The following is a 22,047-nucleotide window of genomic DNA, read 5'->3' on the forward strand; positions in this document are numbered from 1 at the left end:
TTATAGATACTAAATTTTTATTACCTTTGTAGAGATGTTAAATACAATGACTTAAAGTGCAGGTATTTTTTAATATTTGAAAATTTTAAACAGTGCAAATTTAAACAATTCAAATTAAACTTTAAATTTTTATCTCGAAAGATTATTACATAATTTGAGAGTATAATTTAGAGTATAATCATTAAAGTATAATCCTGTCACAGAAGAAACTACCTCACATACTGGTAAATATTTTAGTAGAGGTTTGATTGTTTTATAGAAGATTCTCAGTACCAGAACAAGAAAGAAAGCCTAGATTTGATTGCTGCCTTGGGCAAGAATATAACTTCATTGTTCTTCTTTCATCATGTCTAAAATGTGCTTAATGGTACCATCTTCCTAATGAGATTTGTATGAAAATAAATGAAAGATGTTGTATTACAAATATAAAGTTGTAACAAATCGTAGGGTTTTTTTCCTTCAGTTAAACTCATCGATGATGGTTGTGTTATAAACCATAAGATATGTTAGATTTTATTTATTTTTATTTATTTATTTTTACTTTTATTTTTTAAGTTTTTTTTGCCAGTCCTGGGGCTTGAACTCTGGGCCTGGGCGCTGTCCCTCAGCTCTTCAGCTCAAGTCTAGCACTCTACCCCTTGAGCTACAGCGCCACTTCCGGCTTTTTTTGCTTATGTGGTGCTGAGGAATCAAACACAGGGCCTCATGCATGCAAGGCAAGCTCTCTGCCACCAAGCCACCTTCCTAGCCCCTATTTTTTTATTTTTTTGTTGGTTGTGGGCCTGAACTCTGGGCCTGGGCGCTGACCCTTAACTCTTCAGCTCAAGGCTAGCACTCTACCACTTGAACCACAGTGCCACTTCCAGCTTTTTCTGCTTATGTGGTGCTGAGGAATTGAACCCAGGGCCTCATGCATGCAAGGCAAACACTTTACCACTGAGCCACCTTCCCAGTCCTAGTTCTTATTTTATGTATGCTGAAATGATAGAATTTAACCTCTTAATTCATTAAACACTTATCTAGCTCTTTTAAATGAATCAGTTGTTTAAAGTTTACTGAGACTGGAGCCGGCCTAATACTAGAACAAGACTGTAGAACCTGTGTCTGCCAGGGCTTGTATGGAGCCTAGAATTGTTGGTGGTAGGTTGGAGCATGCATCCTAGGGTCTGGCCTGGAAGCAGAGTACACAGGTTAAAACCTGTCTGCAGGGGCAGTCCTGGAGCACAGATCCATGGAGGCTGCTCGAATGTTAAGATCTGTTGAATGAGTGTTATTGTAGAGGCCAGTCTATTGCTAGGGCCATTTCACACCTACTGGGGTGTTTTGGCAATTGGGCTGTTCTAGAAACAGTCTACTGGGTAAACCTGGAAGCTGGGGCTGAGTGATCCTACACCTCGTGTTAGAGCAGGTTTGGCATCTCGGTGTTCAAGTATTATATGGAGCTTGGAGCTTCAGAGACTGGCTTGGTTCTAGACAGACCTGGAGTCTATCTGCACAGAAATAGGAACCTGATTCTTCACAAGTACAGGTTTCAAAGCATCAAGAAATGTAGAAAAAAATTAAAAACACAATTATCTCTCAAATAATTTCCCAAGAAATTGCCCACAAAGTTCAAAGTAGCCAGGTGCTAGTGGCTTATGCCTGTAATCCTAGCTTCTCAGGAGGCTGAGGTTTGAGAATCATGGTTCGAAAGCAGTCCAGGCAGGAAAACCCATGAAATTCTTACCTCCAGTAAACTACTCAGAAAAAGCCAGAAGTAGTGCTGTTGCTCAAGTGGTAGAGCACTAGCCTTGAGCACAGAGAGGCTGAAGGAGAGAGACCATGCCCTTTGAAAAAAATTCAAAGTATTTTTTTAAAATAATTTTTATTGAGATTAGATGATTACATAAATTTCACATATTTCCCAGTATTGTGGAATAGTGATACTTAAAGTCACAAACACATTTTAACCTTCACAAGGCAAATTGTCATTATCATGGTCTATAAAGTTGGTGAATTCTATGAACTTTGAAATACAACTGTTTCTTCCACATCAGCTGGTATTTACATTTCTTTCCTTTTGCTTAGTGTAAGCTGTTCCCTCTTTCCCTCTCATTCCCTCCCTCCCTCCCAGCACTGCCTTTGAGTTGCTTAGTTCATTTTTGTCTATGTCCAGTACAGCTGATGGGCCCCTCTGTTGGGTTTTCCCGTTTCCTTTGATTCTGTGTCCTCCTAGCTTGTCTCAGATGTACGCATATATATATATATATATATACATAACACATACATTCATATATGTGGCATATATGTATATATATATGTGTGTGTGTGGTCAAGAACATGAAATCATTTAGCAATGATACAACAAACTGAGTGGAAGTCCTTTGTTTCTCGATTCCTGTTTACTTTGTGATACCTCCTTGCATTTTGGCTTTAGAATCCACATATCAGGGAGACCATGTGCCATTTGTCTCTTTGCTCTTGGCTTACCTCGCTCAAAATAATTTGCTCTAGTTCCATCCATTTGTCTATAAATGCCATTATTTTGTCCTTTCTAATGGCCGCATAATATTCCGTTGTATATAAGTACCACAATTTTTGGATCCATTCATCTGTAGTGGGGCATCTGGGTTGTTTCCATATCTTGGCTATTTTGAACAGTGCTGCAATGAACATGGAGGTACATGTGTCCTTATATCCTGGTTTCTGTTGCTCAGTGTAGATGCCTAGGAGTGGTATGGCTGGGTCATAGGGGAGGTCTATATTTAGCTTTCTGAAGTACCTCCAGACTACTTTCCAAAGTGGTTGTATTACTGTACGTTCCCACCAGCAGTGCAGTAGGGTTCCTCTTTGTCTACATCCTCTCTAGCAATTGTCATTGACTGAATTTAGGATGTGGGCCATTCTGATTGGGGTAAGGTGGTATCTCAGTGTTATTTTTATTTGCATTTCCTTTACAGCCAGGGATGATGAACACTTTCTCATGTGTTTCTTTGCCATTTTTATCTCTTCTTCTGAGAAGTCTCTCTCTAGCTCCCTTGCCAATTTAATGATTGGTTTGTTAGATTTGGGAGGGGCTAGTTTCTTGAGTTTCCTGTATATCAAAGTAATTTTTTTATGGAAACTCTCAATTTCAAGAAAATACTGAGAAATAATTCAGTGAAATCAAGAAAACAGTAAGTGACCAAAATGAACTAAGATGAAAGTTAGTGGGAGAAAATAATAAAATCAGAGTGAAAATGAAGTGGGGACTTGAAAAACAAAAGAAATTCAGTTGAAAATTAAAATCAAACTAGAGTTAGTTTTTTTGAAAGATAAAGTTGGAGAGCCTTTAGCCTAGACTAATATGGAAAGAGCCGTCATTAGAAATATATTTTAGAAATATAATTAAGGAATATAGAGAAGAGGCAATGTGCCAACAAATTGATGACTTGGAAGAATTGGACAAATTCCTGTATCCACAGACCACACCAAGGTGAATGATGAAGAAATAAAAAAAATTAATATATCAGTAATAAAGAGAATGAATCAGTGATAAGAAGTCTTTCATTAGGAGAAAGAAAACAGTAAAGTAGGACCTCTAGTTTCACTGATGAATTCTACCAAAACTTTAAAGAACAAGTTCTTTTCAAACTACCAAAAAACTGAAAAAGGGTGGTCGTGTCTCATTGGCTGATACCACAGTCAAACAAGGATACTGCAAGAAAAAAGTTACAGGGTAGTCATCTTTGATGAACACAGATGAAAAACTTCTGCACTGAATAACTAGCAGCAAACTAGAGAGCCCAGATATAAACCCATTCATTATGGTCAATTAAGCAGTGCGGAAAAAGTCAGTTTGTTCAATATGGTGCTGAGGAAGTAGGGGGTAACTAGATATCCACATTCCAAAGAGCAAAATTAGACTCTTATACTGTATGCAAACATCAGCTCAAAATGGAATAAAGAACTAAACATAAGATCTGAAAGTCTGAGAAAAAAGAAAATAGAAAGGGAAAGTTCCCTGACACCAATTTAGGCATCACTTTTTAAAATTTAATTCTAAAAGCACAAGCAGCAAAAACAAAAATAGACAAATGGTACTATATCAAATCCAAAAGCCTTTGTACAACCAAGGAAACAGCCTGATATGAAAATAATGGGCAAATTTTCTCAAAAGCCATATAAATAGGCTATAGGTATATGAAAAAATTCTCAAAACCAGTGATGTAAATTAAAGCCATGAGGAGGCACAATGTACACCTCTTAGGGTGGCTGTTATCAGACGATAACAAACGTTAGTGAGAATAGGGAGCGCAGCCGCGCTGTGGGTGCCGGTGGTATCGTGGTAAACAGGATGGGTGTTCTGCAGCAAACTGAAACCTACCTTCCACTGCTGATCATACCCAAGCAGATGAAGTCAGTAGGTCAGATGATATCTGTTCTCCCATGTCTATTGCTATATTATTCTCAGTAGCCAAAATATGAAATCAACTTACATGTCTCTCAACTGATGAATGGATAGAGAAATGATAGTATATAAACATTATGAATAGTATTCAGCCTTTATGGAGAAGGAAATCCTAAAATTATAAAGACATAGATGAACTTGGAGGGCATTAAGTGAAATATGCCAGGTAAAGAAGACAAATAGTACACAACCTCATGAAGTGAGGATGGTAAGAAGTTGAGCTCATAGAGATGGAGAGTAGAATGGGGTGGTTACCCTTGGTGGGGAAGGATAGAAAACTGAGGAGAGTAGTCAGGCAAAAGAAAAGAAAGAAAAGAGCAATAATCCTGATAATGAAGGGCATGGGTGAGCAGTTCAAACAGAAAGGATACTTGCCCAGAAGAAAAAAGTGCTAGATTTGATAAAATCTAACAATGAACTGGAAAGTGATGGTGGAATAAATGTTACAAGAAGCTTCTCTCTAAAGGGAAAAAATTAAGGGAGAGATAAATCCAGAGACACACAGATGACATAGTTTCCACCCTTCCTCATCCCCCTAAGGGTGGAAGAAACTAAACATGATTAAATGCTTATGGAATCAAGTCTTACTGCTTACAGAACTGTTGATTCAGGAAAAGGGGGCTAATTGATACAGCAAAATAGGGAGCACAGCGGAATGAGATCTGCTAGTCTTCTTTAATGAGAAAGGAAACAGAAGTGATCTTTTGACCCCAGCAAGCTCCTGGATGTTTCCAGAGTTGACTGCAGTGGCAGGAAGTCCAGAGACAAAGAACATTCTTAAAGTCTAGCAGGGTGGGAAATCAATCCATCTCACTGCAGTATTATAAGGAGATACAAAGTAAGCAGTACTTCTTCCCTTTTGGTTCAAATGGAAATTGTTAAGAAGAGGAAGAGAAAGAGAAAGGAGGAGGAAGGAGAAGGAGGAAGGAGGAGGAGGAGGAGAAGGAGGAGGAAGAGAAGGAGGAGGAGAAGGAGGAGGAGGAGGAGGAGGAGGAAGAGGTGGAAGAGGAGGAAGAGGAGGAGGAGGTGAGCACAGCTTTTCTGTGGGGTTTGTTTGGGACTTCTTGTGTAACAGCTACTGAAGATTCTCATTTTGCACCAACAGGCCAGATCACCTGCTAAGAGTGAGGAAGTCAGGGAGAGTTGAGAGGCCAGGATTACATTGGATTTAAAAAGGAAGAGCAGAAAGGGAAAGCACAGAAATGATGGGACAAAGGGTGAACCAATTCAGCAGTGAAACCCACGGAGACACTATGTTGGAAATGAACTATATAGCTTTGGGGGGGAGGGAAGTCAGGCGGAGGGGGAAACTGGGGGAATGAGGGAGAGGGAGACACTGTTCAAAAGAAATGTACTCATCTGAATATGTAACTGTAACCCCTCTTTACATCACCTTTACAATAAAAGTTATAAATAAATAAAATCTAAAAAAAAATAAAAAGGAAGAACAGTTGTACCCAGCAGTCCAGGTTCCTAACATCCAAGAGCTTTTAAAACAATTGGAATGCATACAGTTTCTTTAGCAAGTGTATGGGCATTGGTCCTTGGACTACAAGCCTGTCTTAACTAATTAGGTGTCTTCTTCCTCTAATGATTTCAAAGGCAGGGTTGTTGTTTTTGTTTTTGTTTTTCTGAAGCTGCAAGCTCAAGCTGAAGGGATGAGGTTTTTAGGAAAGATAAAAGTTCTGGACTTGCTAGAGCTCACTTATAGGCAGAATGTCTGCTTGGTACTGAGATGCCAACTTGACCCAATGTGTCATTTACATGAAATTTATCAGTTCATTTTCCTGTCTTGAGTATGTGAATAAATCTGAAAGGTGGTTGTTTTACTTCTTCACTATAATAAGCTTAAAACCCTAATTATGAAGTCTCAAATTATTTGTGGAAATCAAAAAGGTGCTGGTTCAGGTTAGTCTTACCAGTGAGCAACTCTGTGCAATTTTGGATTGTATTCCTGAGAATATTACACATCAAGGAGATCCCATTGAGGAATTCCAGCTTGGCTTCTTAATTTTCTCCTGTGATTCTTAAGTCAGATTTAAAACACTAATACTTTGAACCCCACTTGATGTCTGCTTCCTAGGGAACCCAAGCTAGCACAAGTGTGTCATGTTCTTTATCACTTGACTCAGCCCATTTACTCCCCAGCCCTGGCTCACTGGATGAGGAATTGGGCTCGTACCCAAGTAGAGTGAAGCCATCAGCTGGTAGTATTCTATTTACACCCTCGTTCAAAACAAAAAGCAAAAGCAAAACTGAGTTAATAAAATGCTCCAGAGGGATCTCTATTGGGACATGATCCTTATCCTATAAATGTTTAGTTCTTTGATAAGGAAGGCTGTAGGCTGTAAATAACTATATTTGAAGCTTTTTATAAGATATTTCTCCTTTAGGTTCGTGATTCCCCTTCTAGGCACCGTTCTAACTTATTTTTTTAATGAAGAGGCACATGCTGAATCTATGTGAATAGTTGTTAATGTTAAAAATAAAATAAAATAAGCAGCAAGGTGAATCTGACATATTTAATGGCTTATATAATTGTTATTGTGTGGCATGCTAATTAAGCCTTTAAATGATAAGCAGTTTTCATAAATTACTATAATTACTCTTTTACTTAGTAACTCAGCATATCTGGGGTCATTTGGAGGAAGTATTAATTGTAGAGAGAGGAATAGCAGATTTAAGGGTCACAGCCCCTCCCATGCCAGAGGGGGGCCTTAGGAAGCAGAAGCTACCAATCTTTTGTTTACTTCTAATTTATTTCAGAGAAACTGACTTTTAGTAAAGTAAAATAACTTGCAAGACCACCAACTTACTGGTTCAAAGCTAAGATTTACCTCAATATATTGAACACCAAAGACCTAGGTCCCCATTACTGTATGACAACAGTGACATTTTTAGTACCTATAAAAAGTAGTGTAGCTTTGTGACGGTGGTTCACGCCTGTAATCCTAGCTACTCAGGAGGCTGAGATCTGAAGATCACCGTTCAAAGCCAGCCCAGTCAGGAAAGGCCTTGAGACTCTAATCTCCAATAAACCACTAGAAAACCGAAAGTGGCACTGTGGCTTAAGCAGTAGAGCCCTCGCCTTGAGCTGAAGAGCTGAGTGAGAGACAGCGTCCAGACCCAGAGTTCAAGTCCCACAACTGACCAAAAAAAAAAAGTGTAAAATCAGCATGGAAGATGTTTGGAGAGCTAATACTTCTAAATTCTAAACGTATCATTCACAGAAGAAAGTTTTCAACTTGATAAAGACCAATTTACCAATTAATTCCCAAGCTAGATCATAGCTCTGTAAATGCTTGTTTTATTGATTGATCTAAAGGGAGAGGTTTTATTTTTTTGTTGTGTTTTTTTTTGTTGTTTGTTTTTTTTTGGTCTGGTCGTGGGGCCTGAACTCTGGGCCTGGGCGCTGTCCCTCAGCTCTTCAGCTCAAGGCTAGCACTCTACCACTTGAGCCACAGCGCCACTTACGGCTTTTTTCTTTTTGCTTATGTGGTGCTGAGGAATCGAACCCAGGGCCTCATGCATGCAAGGCAAGCGCTCTACCACTGAGCCACCTTCCCAGCCCCAAGGAAGAGGTTTTAGATGGAGGTAATTTCAGAATTTAGGACAGTTCTAGGAATGCTGTGTAGCTCCGAGAGAATAAATGATACCATTTGGCATAAGTCTTTTGGAGGACTTTCATGAAAGATAACATTTCTAAAATGGTGGACAGTGGTTCCTTTTCCCAAGAGTGCTTAGGTATCTTTAGAGTTCTAAGTGGCAAGGGAGAAAACAGCCGCAGAACAGATTTGGGTCATTCTCAAGATTTTTGTTACCATCAGAAACCATCCCCCATGGCTTGCATGCCTGAGGCCCTGGGTTCAATTCTTCAGCACCACATAAGCAGGAAAAAAAGCTGAAAGTGGCGCTGTGGCTCAAGTGGTAGAGTGCTAGCCTTGAGCTGAAGGACTGAGGGACAGCACCCAGGCCCAGAGTTCAGGTCCCATGACCAGACGCCCCAAAAAAATTAAAAAGAAACCATCTCCCAGATGGAGTAGTTACTCTGTTGATAATGACTTCCCAACTCTGGGCCCAAGTCATATCTACCACATAACAGAAAATTGTCACCGTTCCTGAAACTACTGAGTATGGAGATATTTTATGGCTGATTGGCAATGGGTGAGCAAATAGGCAGTGGGAGCAAACTATAATGGTGTGGTTGAGCATGTGTATCTCCATACAGCAGTTAGCCTACCTTCTTGTCCTCACAGGGAGAACTAGGACTCAGATGGAATTACAAAGAACTCAGAGGGGTTTGTAAGTCAGGTTACCATTAAGGTCTGGTGTGTGTGCCAGCTGGGGCTTGAACTCAGGGCTTGAATACTATCCCTCAGCATTTTTCAACACAAGGCTAGTGCTCTACCACTTGAGCCACAACCCCACTTCTAGTTTTTTGATGATTAATTAGAGATAAGAGTCACACAGTGTTTCCTGCTCAGTGTCACATCAAACCACAGTTCTCAGATGTCGGCCTCTTGAGTAGCTAAGATTACGGACACGAGCCACCTGTGCTGAGCTCATTAAGATCTATTTTAACTGAGAACCTGGTTTTGTTTATCAGTATCTCAACATGAGATCAGTATCTCCAATATGAGACAGCTCTTAGTGGGGTCACAGTTGTTGTGACCTGGGGCTACAGTGGCATTGGTACATCAAAAGCTAAAAGAAAAATGATAGTTGGTTTTCATCAAGGTGAAAACTTTCTTCTGAGACTGATACTGTTCGTATGTAAAAATGATGCACAGGTGGCAGGTAAGCACACGATGAAGGTACCCAGCATCGTCAGTCCATCTCAGAAATGTAAATTCAAACCACAAGATACCATTCTGTATCTTTGGATGACTATCTGGGTTAGGAGTGTAATAAATTGGGTGCTTGTGAGGATGTATAGCAACTGTACTCTTAAACATTGCTGGTGGGACTATAAAATTATGCAGCCACTCTGGAAAAAAGTTTAACAATTTCTTTACAAGTTATAGATACACTTTCCATTTTCCTCAGTATTTGTTCCGGAGAAATAAAATCCACATAGGAATCTGTGCACAAATGTATGTAGTTGCAGGCCAAAGCCTGCCTCCCCTCCACTTTCTCTCTCTCCATCTCTCTTTCATACTCTTCCTTCCTCCTTCCCTTCCTCCCTTTTTTGTCATTGCTGTAGTTTGAACTTAAGGCTTCATACTCAAGTGCTACAAGAGTCAAATCTCCAGCCCATTTTGCTTTAGTTATTTTTAATTTAGGTTGTCAACTTTTTGTCTGGGACTGGCCTTAGACTGAGATCTTCCTCTGGCCTTCTCCATGCTGAGATTACAGCTATGTATCACCACACCTAGCTTCCTTGTCTAAATAGGATCTTGATAGCTTTTTGCCTAGGATGGTCTCAAATTTCTGTTCTCCTAGTCTCCACCTCTGGACTAGTCACCAAAATCATGCAAGAACTCAAATGTCCTTGAATAAATAAGCTAATTGTTTTATATCCCTCTGTGGAACACTTTTCAGCAACAAATAGAAATGAATAGCGTATGTAGTGTGCTAAGAGAAGACTATCTATTCTCATGGTTACATGTCTAATTGCACGTGCTTGACAACAGACTAGTGAACAAATCAGTGGTTGCCAGAGGTGGAGGAGGTTGGCTTAAGAGGATGTAGCAGTGTAGAGATGGTAGCAGCAGGCTATGCATATGTTAGAACTGTGAAACTTAAGCCTAAAAGCAGTGGATTATCTACTGTGTGAGTATTTTTCTTCAATAATGAAAGAGTTCTTACCTTGTATGTATTTGCCAAAATGTATGATACATCTCACATTTGTACATTTCCTGTGTCTAAATTTTGCCTAAAAATGGAAAATTGTCACCCCTAAATAAAGTGTGTGTGGGATATAAAAGAAATTTATTGGTAGTCTAACTAGAAAAATTGTTCCCTGAGGGGTGCAAATTTTATTATTGGTAAAGGTCTTTTTAGCAGATTGCCATGTTGCCTAGTTTTCAGGACACTTTATTGTTGATTCACTGATAATGATAATGATTTCTGATAATTATGGGTAGTTTCTGGCACATGCGCAGTAAGAGCTGTATTGTTGTCTCTTTCTACCACATCAGCTCAGACTATTCCTATCTCCCTTGTCTGTGTGTTTTACTTGTAGCCTGTTAACCGTGGGGTGGGGGGTGATAAAGTAGGGAAAAATCTGTCTTAAATGCTTTCTATGCATTTGTCACATTAAAAAATTTTTAATTTTAATTAATTAGTTTGTGGCAATACTGGGACTTAAATGCAAGGCTTGGGTGCAGTCTTTGAGCTTCTTATTTTAACTCAAGGCTGGTGTTCTACCACTTGAGTCACAGCCCTACTTCTGGCTTTTTTTGGTGTTTAATTGGAGATGACAGTCTCATGGACTTTACTGCCAGGCCTGGCTCTGAACCAGGATCCTTTGATCTCAACCTCCTGAGTAGCTTTACAGGCTTGAGCCACTGTTCTCTGGTGACACTTAAGATTTAATCATGCTTAAATTGTCTTGACTAGCAGACACAGTTGGTTGTGTTAGTTGTGATCATCTTTGGATCTCTAAGCAGAGCCTTTATCATAAGCATTATAGACCATTTGCATTCCTGTAGATTGAATAGATACTGTTTTGTACTTTGCAGTGGGGTGGCTGTGGGTGATGTCAGACTACATTTGAATTGATCTCCTCTCCATGTTTATCTCTGGTGCATGTGCAATTATTGGAGCACTGGAGAACCTTTCAGAGGCCTTCTGTCAATACTGCTACCTGACAGTCATTTGTATTTGTAAACTGTGCATTTGGCACCTGCTGGTCTCTGTTGCATTGGAGCTAGTGGGGAGCCAGAAATGGGTGTACAGTGAAGTTACTGGTTGGTACATCTCAGTGGGAGTTATCGAAGCAAAGAAACAGCACTTTCCAGGACCTCAACAGAGGATGTAAAGAAAGAAACTGGTGATATTAGCACACGCCAAGCTATTCTTGATTACCAAAAATGATTGCAGAAGTCAGTCTATTTTACTCAAAGCATTAAAGAGTGACACCTACATTTTAACCAGAGTTGTTATTTAAATATATGTAACCAGTTTTCAAAAGTACCAAGGTACAAGGCAGACAACTCATGATCAGTAGTATAAATCCAGCAGCAGAAATAAAATGCTTAGTTTCTGAAGAAATACAAATTTTCTGAAGAAATACAAATTTTAATTATCAAAAGCATAATGTTTTGTAGATGGAATTCACATACCTTGTCACAAATTCTTACTTTTTAATGCAATGTCCCTATCAGCTACAACTCCAAGAAATAGTTTACAAATAAGAAAACCTACTGTATAAATCTGCTTAGCTCAGTAGGGTAAATTCTACAATCCTGTCTTTGTGCTTCAGGTTTGCCTATACATAATTATGTCAATAGAAAGTGTTTTTGTATTGGTTTCAGGTATCAGGTTCCTGATTTTAATGTTTTAGAGATGTAAGAGTGACTTTTCACAGTTAAGAGAATGCCTTAGTGGCTTATGAAGAACCTCAAACTAAACAAAATAATGGAAAATTTTAAAAGTGTTTCCTGGTGTAAACAAAAGCTGGCTTACCGCTCTTGAGAAGTGCTTTCTCCTCCTCTGTGAAGCCAGCTGGGAAAATTGCACATCTGGTTGCAGCAGCTGGGAAGATGTTTCCCCCTGTGCTGAGGAAAAAACAAAAGTCTATCCCCTAGATCAAACAAATTCTATGAAACTGATTCTTACCAGTAGTGAAAGCCCCTAAGGTCCTGTGTCTCAGAGTTAAGCCTTCAAAGGCTCTACCTACTGGTACTGGGTTCAGATGCTTTTGGGGATTCTGTGTTGCTTGTATTTTTGTTACAAGGTCTTTGTAGAACTATAGTAAACTTTATCTTTTTTTTTTTTAATGCCAGTCCTGGGGCTTGAACTCTGGGCCTGGGCTGGGAACGCTGTCTCTGAGCTTCTTTTGCTCAAGGCTAGCACTCTACCACTTGAGTGAGCCACAGCACCAATGCCAGCTTTTTTTGAGTAGTTTATTGGAGATAAGAGCCTCACAGACTTTCCTGTCCAGTCTGGCTTTGAATCGCAATCCCCTGATCTCCTGAGATCTAGGAGATCTAATAGGTAGAATGACAGTTAGGAGCCACTTGGTGCCTGGCAGAACTATATCGTTTTAAATGATTAGCCCCTATACAACTATTTTGTTCTTGAGCCCTGATAACCTAGTGCAGTTTTTCAGGACATAGATTTTGTTTGTTTTTTTGCTGGTACCAAGATTTGAACTCGGAATCTCATGCTTAGTTATCTTTGCTTGCTTAGCTTGTGTGTGTTCTATTGCTTAAGTCATGCATTGTAGCCCTTTTTTTTTTTAATGGTTAGTTGGAGATGGAGTCTCATGCACTTTTTTTTATCAGGTTGGCTTCAAACCATGATCCTTCAGCTCTCAGCCTCCTGAATAGATAGGATTATAGATGTGAGCCCCTGGTGCCTGTCTGGAACATACTTTTTTTTTGTTTTAGCTTATACTTACTTTATAATACAGAATATAAAATATATGTCTATATTATTAAAGAAAATATCTAAATGCTCACCAATAAGAATAGTAAGGTAAGTGGGTTCAGCATCTAACAAGACTGTTTTGTCTCTGTTCAAATAGTAACATAGGAACTTTTTCTATAAAGCAAAACTAGAACACAGAAGTGAGTATCTAGGTATCATAATTTCAGTTCTGTAAGAATGTTTGACATATACCTAGCTTGTGATTGTTGGTATGATTGGTGGAATGATAAATACAGTTTTTTTTCTTAATGTTTTGTTTTCATTTGGTATGAATAGAAATGAAGTGTAACAGTTTAATCTAAATTCATATTTGGTTTTAGAATTCCTGGGAAACTCAAGCAATTCGTATTTGACTTACATTCTGGAAAACTGCATAGAGAATTCCATCATGGACCGGACCCTACTGACACTGCCCCGGGAGAGGTAGGACTCTTACTAGTTTTCCAGTGGGAACTCCTTGTTTCTATAGTTTTAAAGATCTATGGCCTCTTACTTAACAGTTTGAATTTTAGCTTCTCAATATCTTTGTAAAGAAATTCTAACCAGACTATAGGAAGTATGCATGCTTTGTGCTTTTAATTACTGAAATTTTTAGGCCTTCAAAAGAGTTGCCAAGCATTATAATGTCATTTCTTAATGACCTGAACAAAGATAAACTGAGTGTAATTTCTATATTATGTTAAAGAGTTAAGTATAGTTGGCTCACGTAGAAGTAGGAAATTGGGAGTGGGAACAGACTTGATCAGTGATGAAATCAGTGGTTTCCAGAACTTGCTTAAGCCTTTTTTTGTGTCTGGAAGATTGACCACAGTAGATAAAGCAATGATGTGTTATTCTTAAACCATTCCAAGATCTTTCACAAACTCAGTGTTGATAGTACTTATTAATTATGGTTTCCAGATTTAGAATGCTTGATGAGTATTTGTCAAATTTTTAATTTGCTCCTGTATATTTACTTAATATTTTAATATTTACTTATAAATAAATAAGTATTTGTTTGTATTTGTTTACTTATTTATTATCAGTAATCCGGCTTGGGTGCTGGAACTGAGGATCTGGACACTGTCCCCCTGCTCTTTTTTTTTTTGGGTCCGGTCGTGGGGCCTGAACTCTGGGCCTGGGCGCTGTCTCTCAGCTCTTCAGCTCAAGGCTAGTGCTCTACCACTTGACCCACACCGCCACTTCCGGCTTTTTTCTTTTTTCTTATGTGGTGCTAAGGAATCGAACCCAGGGCATCGAGCATGCAAGGCAAGCGCTCTACCACTGAGCCACCTTCCCAGCCCTCCTGCTCTTTTTTTTAAAGCTAGTACTCTACCACTTTTGAGTCCACAGCGTCACTTTCAGTTTTTAGGTGGTTAATTGGAGATTAAAGTCTCACGGCCTTTCCTGCCCTGGCTGGCTTCAAACCACTCAGTTTGAAGCCTCCTGAATAGCTAGGATCATAAAGTGTGAGCCACTGACATCCAGATTCACAATATATAGATGGACAGATAGGTATTCTCAGAGTTAATATATATGTATAAATGTATAGATACATAGTTTTAAAAACCTGACAATTTTCTATTTCTTTTTTATAAATTCTTTTACAAGTAATACAAAATCTTTTTTAATATATTTTTTATTGAAAAGATACTGTGCAAAGGGGTTACAGTTACATTTATAAGGTAATGAGTATATTTTTTACTGAGCATTGTTAACCCCTGCTTTGTTTTTCTCCTACCATCCCTTCCCTCGCCAACTCCTCCCTGCCTCACCCCCCCCCCAAGTTGTAAAGCTCATTTTCAACATAGTGTCTTTTACATCTCATTATTACAATAGGTCAACCTGTGTCCTTGTTTCAGCATTTTGTTATTTCCCTTCCCCTCCCCATAAAATTCTTTGACTAGACAGGAAATGATATATACCTGAAACCTTTCTGTTTTATATGTCTAGAACGTAAATCTGTTATTTTATCCAAAGAACTTCTATTTATGAAGGAAAAGTTAGAAAGCTAAATTTTCCCCTATCTTAAGAATCCAATTAGGTTCAGAGTCAGGAGTTCCAGGAATCTGATGACATGCTTTACCTTGAGAAATGAGGTCAGTTTTGTCACTGATGATTAAGCAACTATAGAAGGAGACATATTAGTTAATGGTGATTATTTTCCTAAGTAGGCTTGCTTGATAGGCTGTCAGATTAGGAAAAGATGTGGTTTACTGTTATTGGTGTAATCCAGATATATTTTAGCTTCTTCAACAGACAATGAATGCCTTGTACTTCCCTTATTCACATTTGTGTACTAATATCCCCTGTGCAGCAAATACTGTAAATGTTTGTTTTATCTAATATAATTTCAGCTTAATTATATCAAATGTATCTTAGAAGAAAAAAATGTTAAAAATATGTTGGAGAAGCAGACTATGGTAAGTCGAAGGGGATGTTTATACACACCGCTTCGATTTTCATGGGAATGTTCTAGTATAAGTGTGTAACACATGCATTGATCACCCGGTTTGTACAGAGGATATTGAAAAGCTGCACTCTGGGCCACCTCCAGAGTTGCTCACACAATGTGGCCATGAAGGACAGATGACAATGTCATCCATTGCCTTTTCTTTAGAATTCTTGAAAGTCACATTTTCCTTTATATTCTGTTTTTGTCTACTGTTGGTATACATGTAAAATATTACACAAATTAATTTTCTCAGTCTAGTATGTATTTCCTCCTCATTTCAGCCAATTTTAAAATAATTTGTCATGCAAGTAATTGATAAGCAGCTGCTGGAGGCCAGGTACAGTGGCTCACATCTGTAATCCCAGCTACTCAGAAGGCACAGATTGAGGCTAGCCCAGGCAAAAAGTTAGAGAGATCTCATCTCAATAAAACAGCCTGGCATGGGGCTGGAGATGACACTCAGCAGTAAGAAAACCTGTCTAGCAGAGGCATTGAGTTCAAACCCCAGTAATGAAAGGGAAGTGTTTGGGACCCACAAAGGTTGTGCAAATTGCTGTGGGCCCCAGTTATGGTCCTGAGGAGCCTTGCCCTGGACCTCTTGTAAAGGGAATTTAAAAGAGGAAATTAAGATCTCAAACATAACTGTCCTGGGCAACAGTTGCTATCTTTTGCTGATTAACAGTTATAGGGTAACTACCATTTATCTAAGATCCATATTAAGATGTTATAACTCCTTAAAATATATTCATACAAAGCTGTTTTATTCTTTCTTTTGTAGCAAGAACAAGACATCGCAAGCAGTCCTCCAGAGAGTTCCTTCCAGAAGCTAGCACCCAGTGAATATAGGTATACTTTATTGAGGGATCGAGATGAGCTTTAAAAACTTGAAAACAGTTTGCAAGCCTTTCAACAGCAGCATCGACTTACATGGTGGAAATAGTAAACCTATATTTTCATAATTCTATGTGTATTTTTATTTTGAATAAACTGAAAGAAGTTTTGGGTTTTTAATTTTTTTTCTCCCCCTGACTAAAAATGCATTGTCATTTAATATAGCCTCTTTTAAAAAAAAAAACTGCAAGGGTTTAAAAGAATAATAATAAAACAACAACAACCAGAGGCCTATCTTCTGATTAAATCTTTGCTGTACAATTTTTATAAACCAACTGAAAGGTAACATTGCCAGAAACATACCATTAACTCGCACCACTAGGATAGAGAAAATGTAGGGTGTTTCCTGTGTAAAATGTGCTTTTCTTTCTTCTCATCTGATCATGTCTGTTGGTATTCTCATTATCATATTCTGAAAGCTAAGGGGATATATATTCTGGATACTTGGGAGGGGAATAAATTAAAACTTTCACACTGTGCTCCGTGTTTTACTGATTGGTTGGGCATTACTTAGGAAAATTCCATAGTGGTATTTCTTGGATTCTTAATGTGCAACTTAAACATAATATGAAGAGGAGGAGAGCCATAAGCCAGAACATTTGGCAGAAATTGTCTTTATGAATTAAGAAAAAGAAAATGAAAAGTATTATTAAATTTCTGTGTTTGTCTAAAAAAGTGGCATATGGATGGCATTTAGAACTCTAAATGAATTGAACGTAAATCTGGGAAAGGGAGATAGTAGTGGAGCAGGTGACTAGCATTGAACTAGATTCCTGTTATGTGACTTCAGTTTCCAAAGAGAAAAACCAACCGAGAAATCTCATTTCAATCATTGTAAACTTCCCTCTATCTATAGTCTCATTATAGCTGTAGAGATCAAAGCAAAGACGATAAAGAACATGTATATTTAATTTTTTGCCATTGTAAAATTGTTAAGGGCCCCTCCCCCTCCAGCTTCTCTGACTGCACAGGCCTGCAGTGTACAGTCAGATCGTCCCTGCACCAGGCCTCAATGCTGCCAGGGAGTAAAAGCAGAGGGAGAGGCCCTTCAGTGTCATATCAGGAATCCCAATGCCAGAGGACAGACAGCTTCTAAGTTGGCTTTCCTCTGGGCCTGGGTGGTGCTATATATAGACCAAGGGTCATTTTATACTTAGGGTAGAAATCAATCCCAGTTTGGGGAAATATTATTTTTAAGCTTAAAAGGTTGACTTGTGCCATTATACATAGTATGTAATAAATGTTACATCTTCCAATCCTTTTAAAATAAAATGAATATTTATAATGGATATTTAATAATTGTTATTTTTAAAAAGCAGCCTATACTCCTTATTTATGCATGACTTTCCATAGTTTCCATAGTTTAATTCAGAATATTAAATGTTAAGCAAGGTGATAAGGGCATGTTTAGAATATTTTACCATGTTGGACCTGAAAAGTAGGCCAGAGCTTTGTAGAGGTTGGACCCCAGTTCTGTCCTTATTGCTTGTAATTAGTCATTGGATGTCAGAATTGTGGTCTTCAGATCAGAAGATGGACCACATCTGAGAGAATGAAAACCAAGTATTGAGCAAACTAACATACAAGACCAAAAGCAACACATGCCCTTAACTGGAATAAATTCGTAATCCTGTAATTAGGTTAGGAAAAGTGATCAACAGAAGTTAGCTTTCAGGTCCTCGGTTGCAGAGAGCTTGCTTGAGAGTAGTTATTAGGAAAAGGAACCAGGGCGCACACATTTGATGGGGAAGTCAGGACAAAGTGGTGTTTTCTAAGAGAGGTGGATTTGAGGAGACATTTTCTAGCGTTTGTGTGCTTGGGGACTTAGGCTGCATCCCAACCTAGTCACCATCTACCAGACTGTGAAGCTAGTGAGGACAAGGATGCTCAGCTTTTTTGCTTTTTTTTTTTTTTTTGCCAGTCCTGGGGCTTGAACTCAGGCCTGGGCACTGTCCCTGAGCTTCTTTTGCTCAAGGCTTGAGCCACAGCTCCACTTCTGGCCTTTTCAGTGTATGTGATACTGAGGAATGGAACCCAGGGCTTCATGCATGCTAGGCAAGCACTCTACCCCTATGCCACCTTCCCAGCCCCTTGTTGAGCTTTTTGTCTGTGTATCTAACGCCTAAGCGTGTCTGGGCACTTCAGTAGTCATCCTCTAATGTCTGTGGAATGCATAGGACACAAAGTGGCCTTGGGAAGCTTTGTACCTTCGTGGTGCTCAGTACTTATAAGAATTTGGTACCCAGTTGTATAAAAACATCTTTAACAAGCCCAAGTGCATTCCACAAAAAGACAGCATAGTAAAAGGTTTAACACGTAAGTGTTCGGGCTGATTTGCTCAGAGAAGACTTGGGTCTGAGAGCAGTATAGGTACTTGAAGGCCTGGTATTGTCGGTCTGCATCCCAGGGACTGAACTAGGATTGTATAGTCATGGGGAGGCAGATTTCTGTAGACATCTATTCAAGGCAAGTTTTTTGGTGCTATAATATGGTGGAGGATACAAAGTATGCTTTATTAAGCATAAATTCTGCCCTAGAGTTGTATGTAGACTTACCAAGATGTATAAGCAATAGCAGCTGTTACAGGTTTAAAGATGGAAAAAATAGCAGTTCAGGTTGCTGGCAGTGAGTGCCAAAGATCTCACTGAGATTATTATTGTGTTGTTTTTAAAGGGTGAATATGTATTGTTCAGGAGGAAGGGATCTGGATGGATGGAAAGACCCTAACACAGGAATGAAACAGCATAGTGCACTGGAGAAAATAAGTTCTCGTAGGAGGAAATAAGAAAGAAATATGACTCAGAGAATGTTCCAGAAGTAGTCTCTGTGTCCCCAATCTCAGGCCTCAGGCACTCTCAGCAGGGTTGGAGACCATGACGGACTATACTGAACAGTTGAGTAGCAAAAAATCGGAAGCTGGCCTTTCTGTTTTTTCACCCCCTTTTTCAGTTATTCAAAAACTGTTCCAGTCACGAGAGGAACCGTGAAAACATGGGAAAAAATAGAAAAGAATTAAGGCTAACTGAACCCAGAGAAATAGAGTAAATAGGTGCCTGGAGTAGCTCATGGAGAGCTCCAACTGTCAGAGACCATGTGCAAAGAAAGGAATCGGCAGGCTAAGAAAAAGGAGTGTGAACTAGAAAGCAGAGTTTGAAATGGGAAGGCTCAGGGTGAACTTAAATTGATAGAAAATCCTAAAGTTGTCAAGGAAGCTTTTTTTTTTTAAGCCGGATTTAAGGCAAAAAAAAAAAAAAGAAGAAGAATGGCTAAAGTAATGGTAATGGACTGACAGGAAGGCAATTTTTATTTTCTTTGACAAAGAGATAAAATATGGCTGGGGAAAAACTGACATCAAATTGCAAAAATGGAAAGTGAAAAAAAAAAAAACCTTGCCACATTTATGTGTCCCAGAATTTGCACATGCTTTCTGTGGACAAGTGCTAGGAAATTTGGAGAAACCACGGATAAGAGATGGTGACAGGACAGAAGCCTAGAAAATGGGTAAATAGTATTCCAGTTTTCCAAATGTGAACGGCATTAGCTGTTTTTCTAAAATAAAGATCTCACTAAACTGAAATGTGAACAGTCTGTGTTTGAAGGAGGTGGGGGTTTAAATAGGTATAAAGAACAAAACACTTTTATCAGTTTTTAAGCCCAATATTGAAAGACTGAAAGCAAATTGTTTGAGAACTTAAGTTGTTCAATGCTGATAATAACTGATTTATGTGTTCATTAAAACAGGTTGGATAGAACCTCTGCTTAGAATTGTTTTTTAGCTGTGTTTAAATTTTTGTATGTATTTCCAAGTAATAAAACTATATTTATAAAACACTCCTATATTTGACTTTTTACTACTTCATGATGTTAGAACTATTGTACTGTGAGTACTCAGCATCTGCAGGATCAGAATCACTAGCTTTTTCAGGTTTAGAGTTTGTTTTCCACATCATTTAATTGTACTCCATGTGCTGAGGAGTCAACCCAGCCTCTATCCTCATTGAAGCATTGCTTCCCTCTTCAGTAACACACTGTTTAAAACTGTGTTGGACTGCGGAAGAGGAAAAGTGCCGCATACGAGTTCTCAGAATTACCTCTCTCCACTCCCACCTTTGCCTAGCAGATACCTCCTATTCACCCTTCGGTGCTCATAACAAGCTCAACCCTAGGGTCCCACAGGTTTTGGTGTTTTAGTTCAGGGTTGGGAGAGGATCTAACTCATGTGAGTGCAGGTTGTAAAGAAAGTAGATTGCAAAATAGAAGAAGAAAAGAAAGCAAAACAATCTTTGTATTCTGGGCAACTTGGTAATGAACTGCTCAGGAAATCTCTGATGTTAAGTGAACACTTGAATTAAGGACAGGATTGCAAATCTCAACTATCTGATGATTTTGTCAGTCAGCAATGGGGGAGACAGCAGTCACCTTTAGTATTGTTTGCCAAGCTGTTTTGGGGGTCCCAAGAGTTTCTATCCAGACTAAAAGCTTCCAGTGCTAGGGATATAACTCAGGACGACACTGTAGTGCCTTCTTGGGCAATGTGGAGTGCAAGTTTTCTCAGAAACTTATTTATCTGTAAGATAGATCAAATGCCTAGTGTGTTGACCGAAAAATGCTACATATACTTTAGAAAACACCATGCATTTTTTTCACCATTGAGTACAAATTTTATTTAGCAAAAAGACATGATTCTTTCAAAATCAAAATCAGTGACACGTTTTTAGGCTTCCCACTTTGCTGATTTGTTTGTGACTGTGCTGTCATTTCCCTTAATTTCAAGGTGACTCGGGAGAGTGGGAGTCAGGCATGGTGGGGCTCTAGGGAAACCTCCAGTGACAACCCTACATTTATTTTCCAATCTAAGTCTCTAGAGAGTGTCGGCTCTACTGGAGGGGACTCATGAGGGATGGGCAGGACCAGATGTCCCTGGAAGCCTTGGTCATCATTCGTGGTTCACTGTAGGATTTACTGGGTCTCCTCTGTGCTAGAACTGGCTCACCCACCAGTTCAGCGATACCTGATTCCATGGATCCTGCAGGGTGCCCACTCCAGTTCCAACACTGATGTGTTGGGTGTTTTGACATGGTCAGGATGAAAAGCACCATGCATTTCTCATTCACTATGAACAGTATGAACTACTGTTGCCAGGCTAAAGAGTCAACAGTAGTCAAAAGAGAGGTAAAAGGTGAATGAAGAAAAACCTTTTAAGGCAGTTGTAATGGAGTGGCCTTGCTGTGTTGTCAGTTAGCCCAGGGAACAGGAAGTCTCCAGCCTTGGGTATTGGAGCCTTTCCAACAGGAAGAGGATTCTTGCCTAGGAACAGAAGAGCTACACTTAACCCACATCAGGCTCCTCTCCTCCAGAATTGTATTTGTAAACATGATTACTCTTCTATTTCTTACTATAATGGTTAACCATGTATTACTAAAATGGCTGAAACAGCAGTTTCTCCCAATTCATACACTCAGATAAAAGCTCACACAGTTGCCTGTTTAGTCAAATACACATGACATAGATTGCATATGTTACCGTTTGGTTATCATTAGTGAAGGTGAAAGAGATTTCTACGCATATATATATATATATAGAGAGAGAGAGAGAATTGTATATATATATATATATATATATATATATTAATGTCTTTATTGGATTCACACTCCCAGGGATTTTAAGTTAATTGGTCTTTTTTTAAATTTAAAAAATG

General features: G+C 38.9%; 1 protein-coding gene across 1 annotated transcript in view; it reads left to right on the plus strand.

Moving 5' to 3' along the window:
• Positions 1 to 16,828, plus strand: part of Erp44 (endoplasmic reticulum protein 44) — a 69,825-nt gene extending 52,997 nt beyond the window's left edge. The window contains exons 11-12 of the mRNA XM_013023334.1: positions 13,345 to 13,447; positions 16,237 to 16,828. Of these exons, the coding sequence (XP_012878788.1) occupies positions 13,345 to 13,447; positions 16,237 to 16,338 (205 nt within the window). The 3' untranslated portion in view covers positions 16,339 to 16,828. The remainder of the gene's footprint in view (positions 1 to 13,344; positions 13,448 to 16,236) is intronic.
• Positions 16,829 to 22,047: the final 5,219 nt, after the last annotated feature.

This window comes from Dipodomys ordii, unplaced genomic scaffold (genome assembly GCF_000151885.1).
Source record: "Dipodomys ordii isolate 6190 unplaced genomic scaffold, Dord_2.0 Scaffold67, whole genome shotgun sequence".
Classification (NCBI taxonomy): Eukaryota; Metazoa; Chordata; class Mammalia; order Rodentia; family Heteromyidae; genus Dipodomys; species Dipodomys ordii.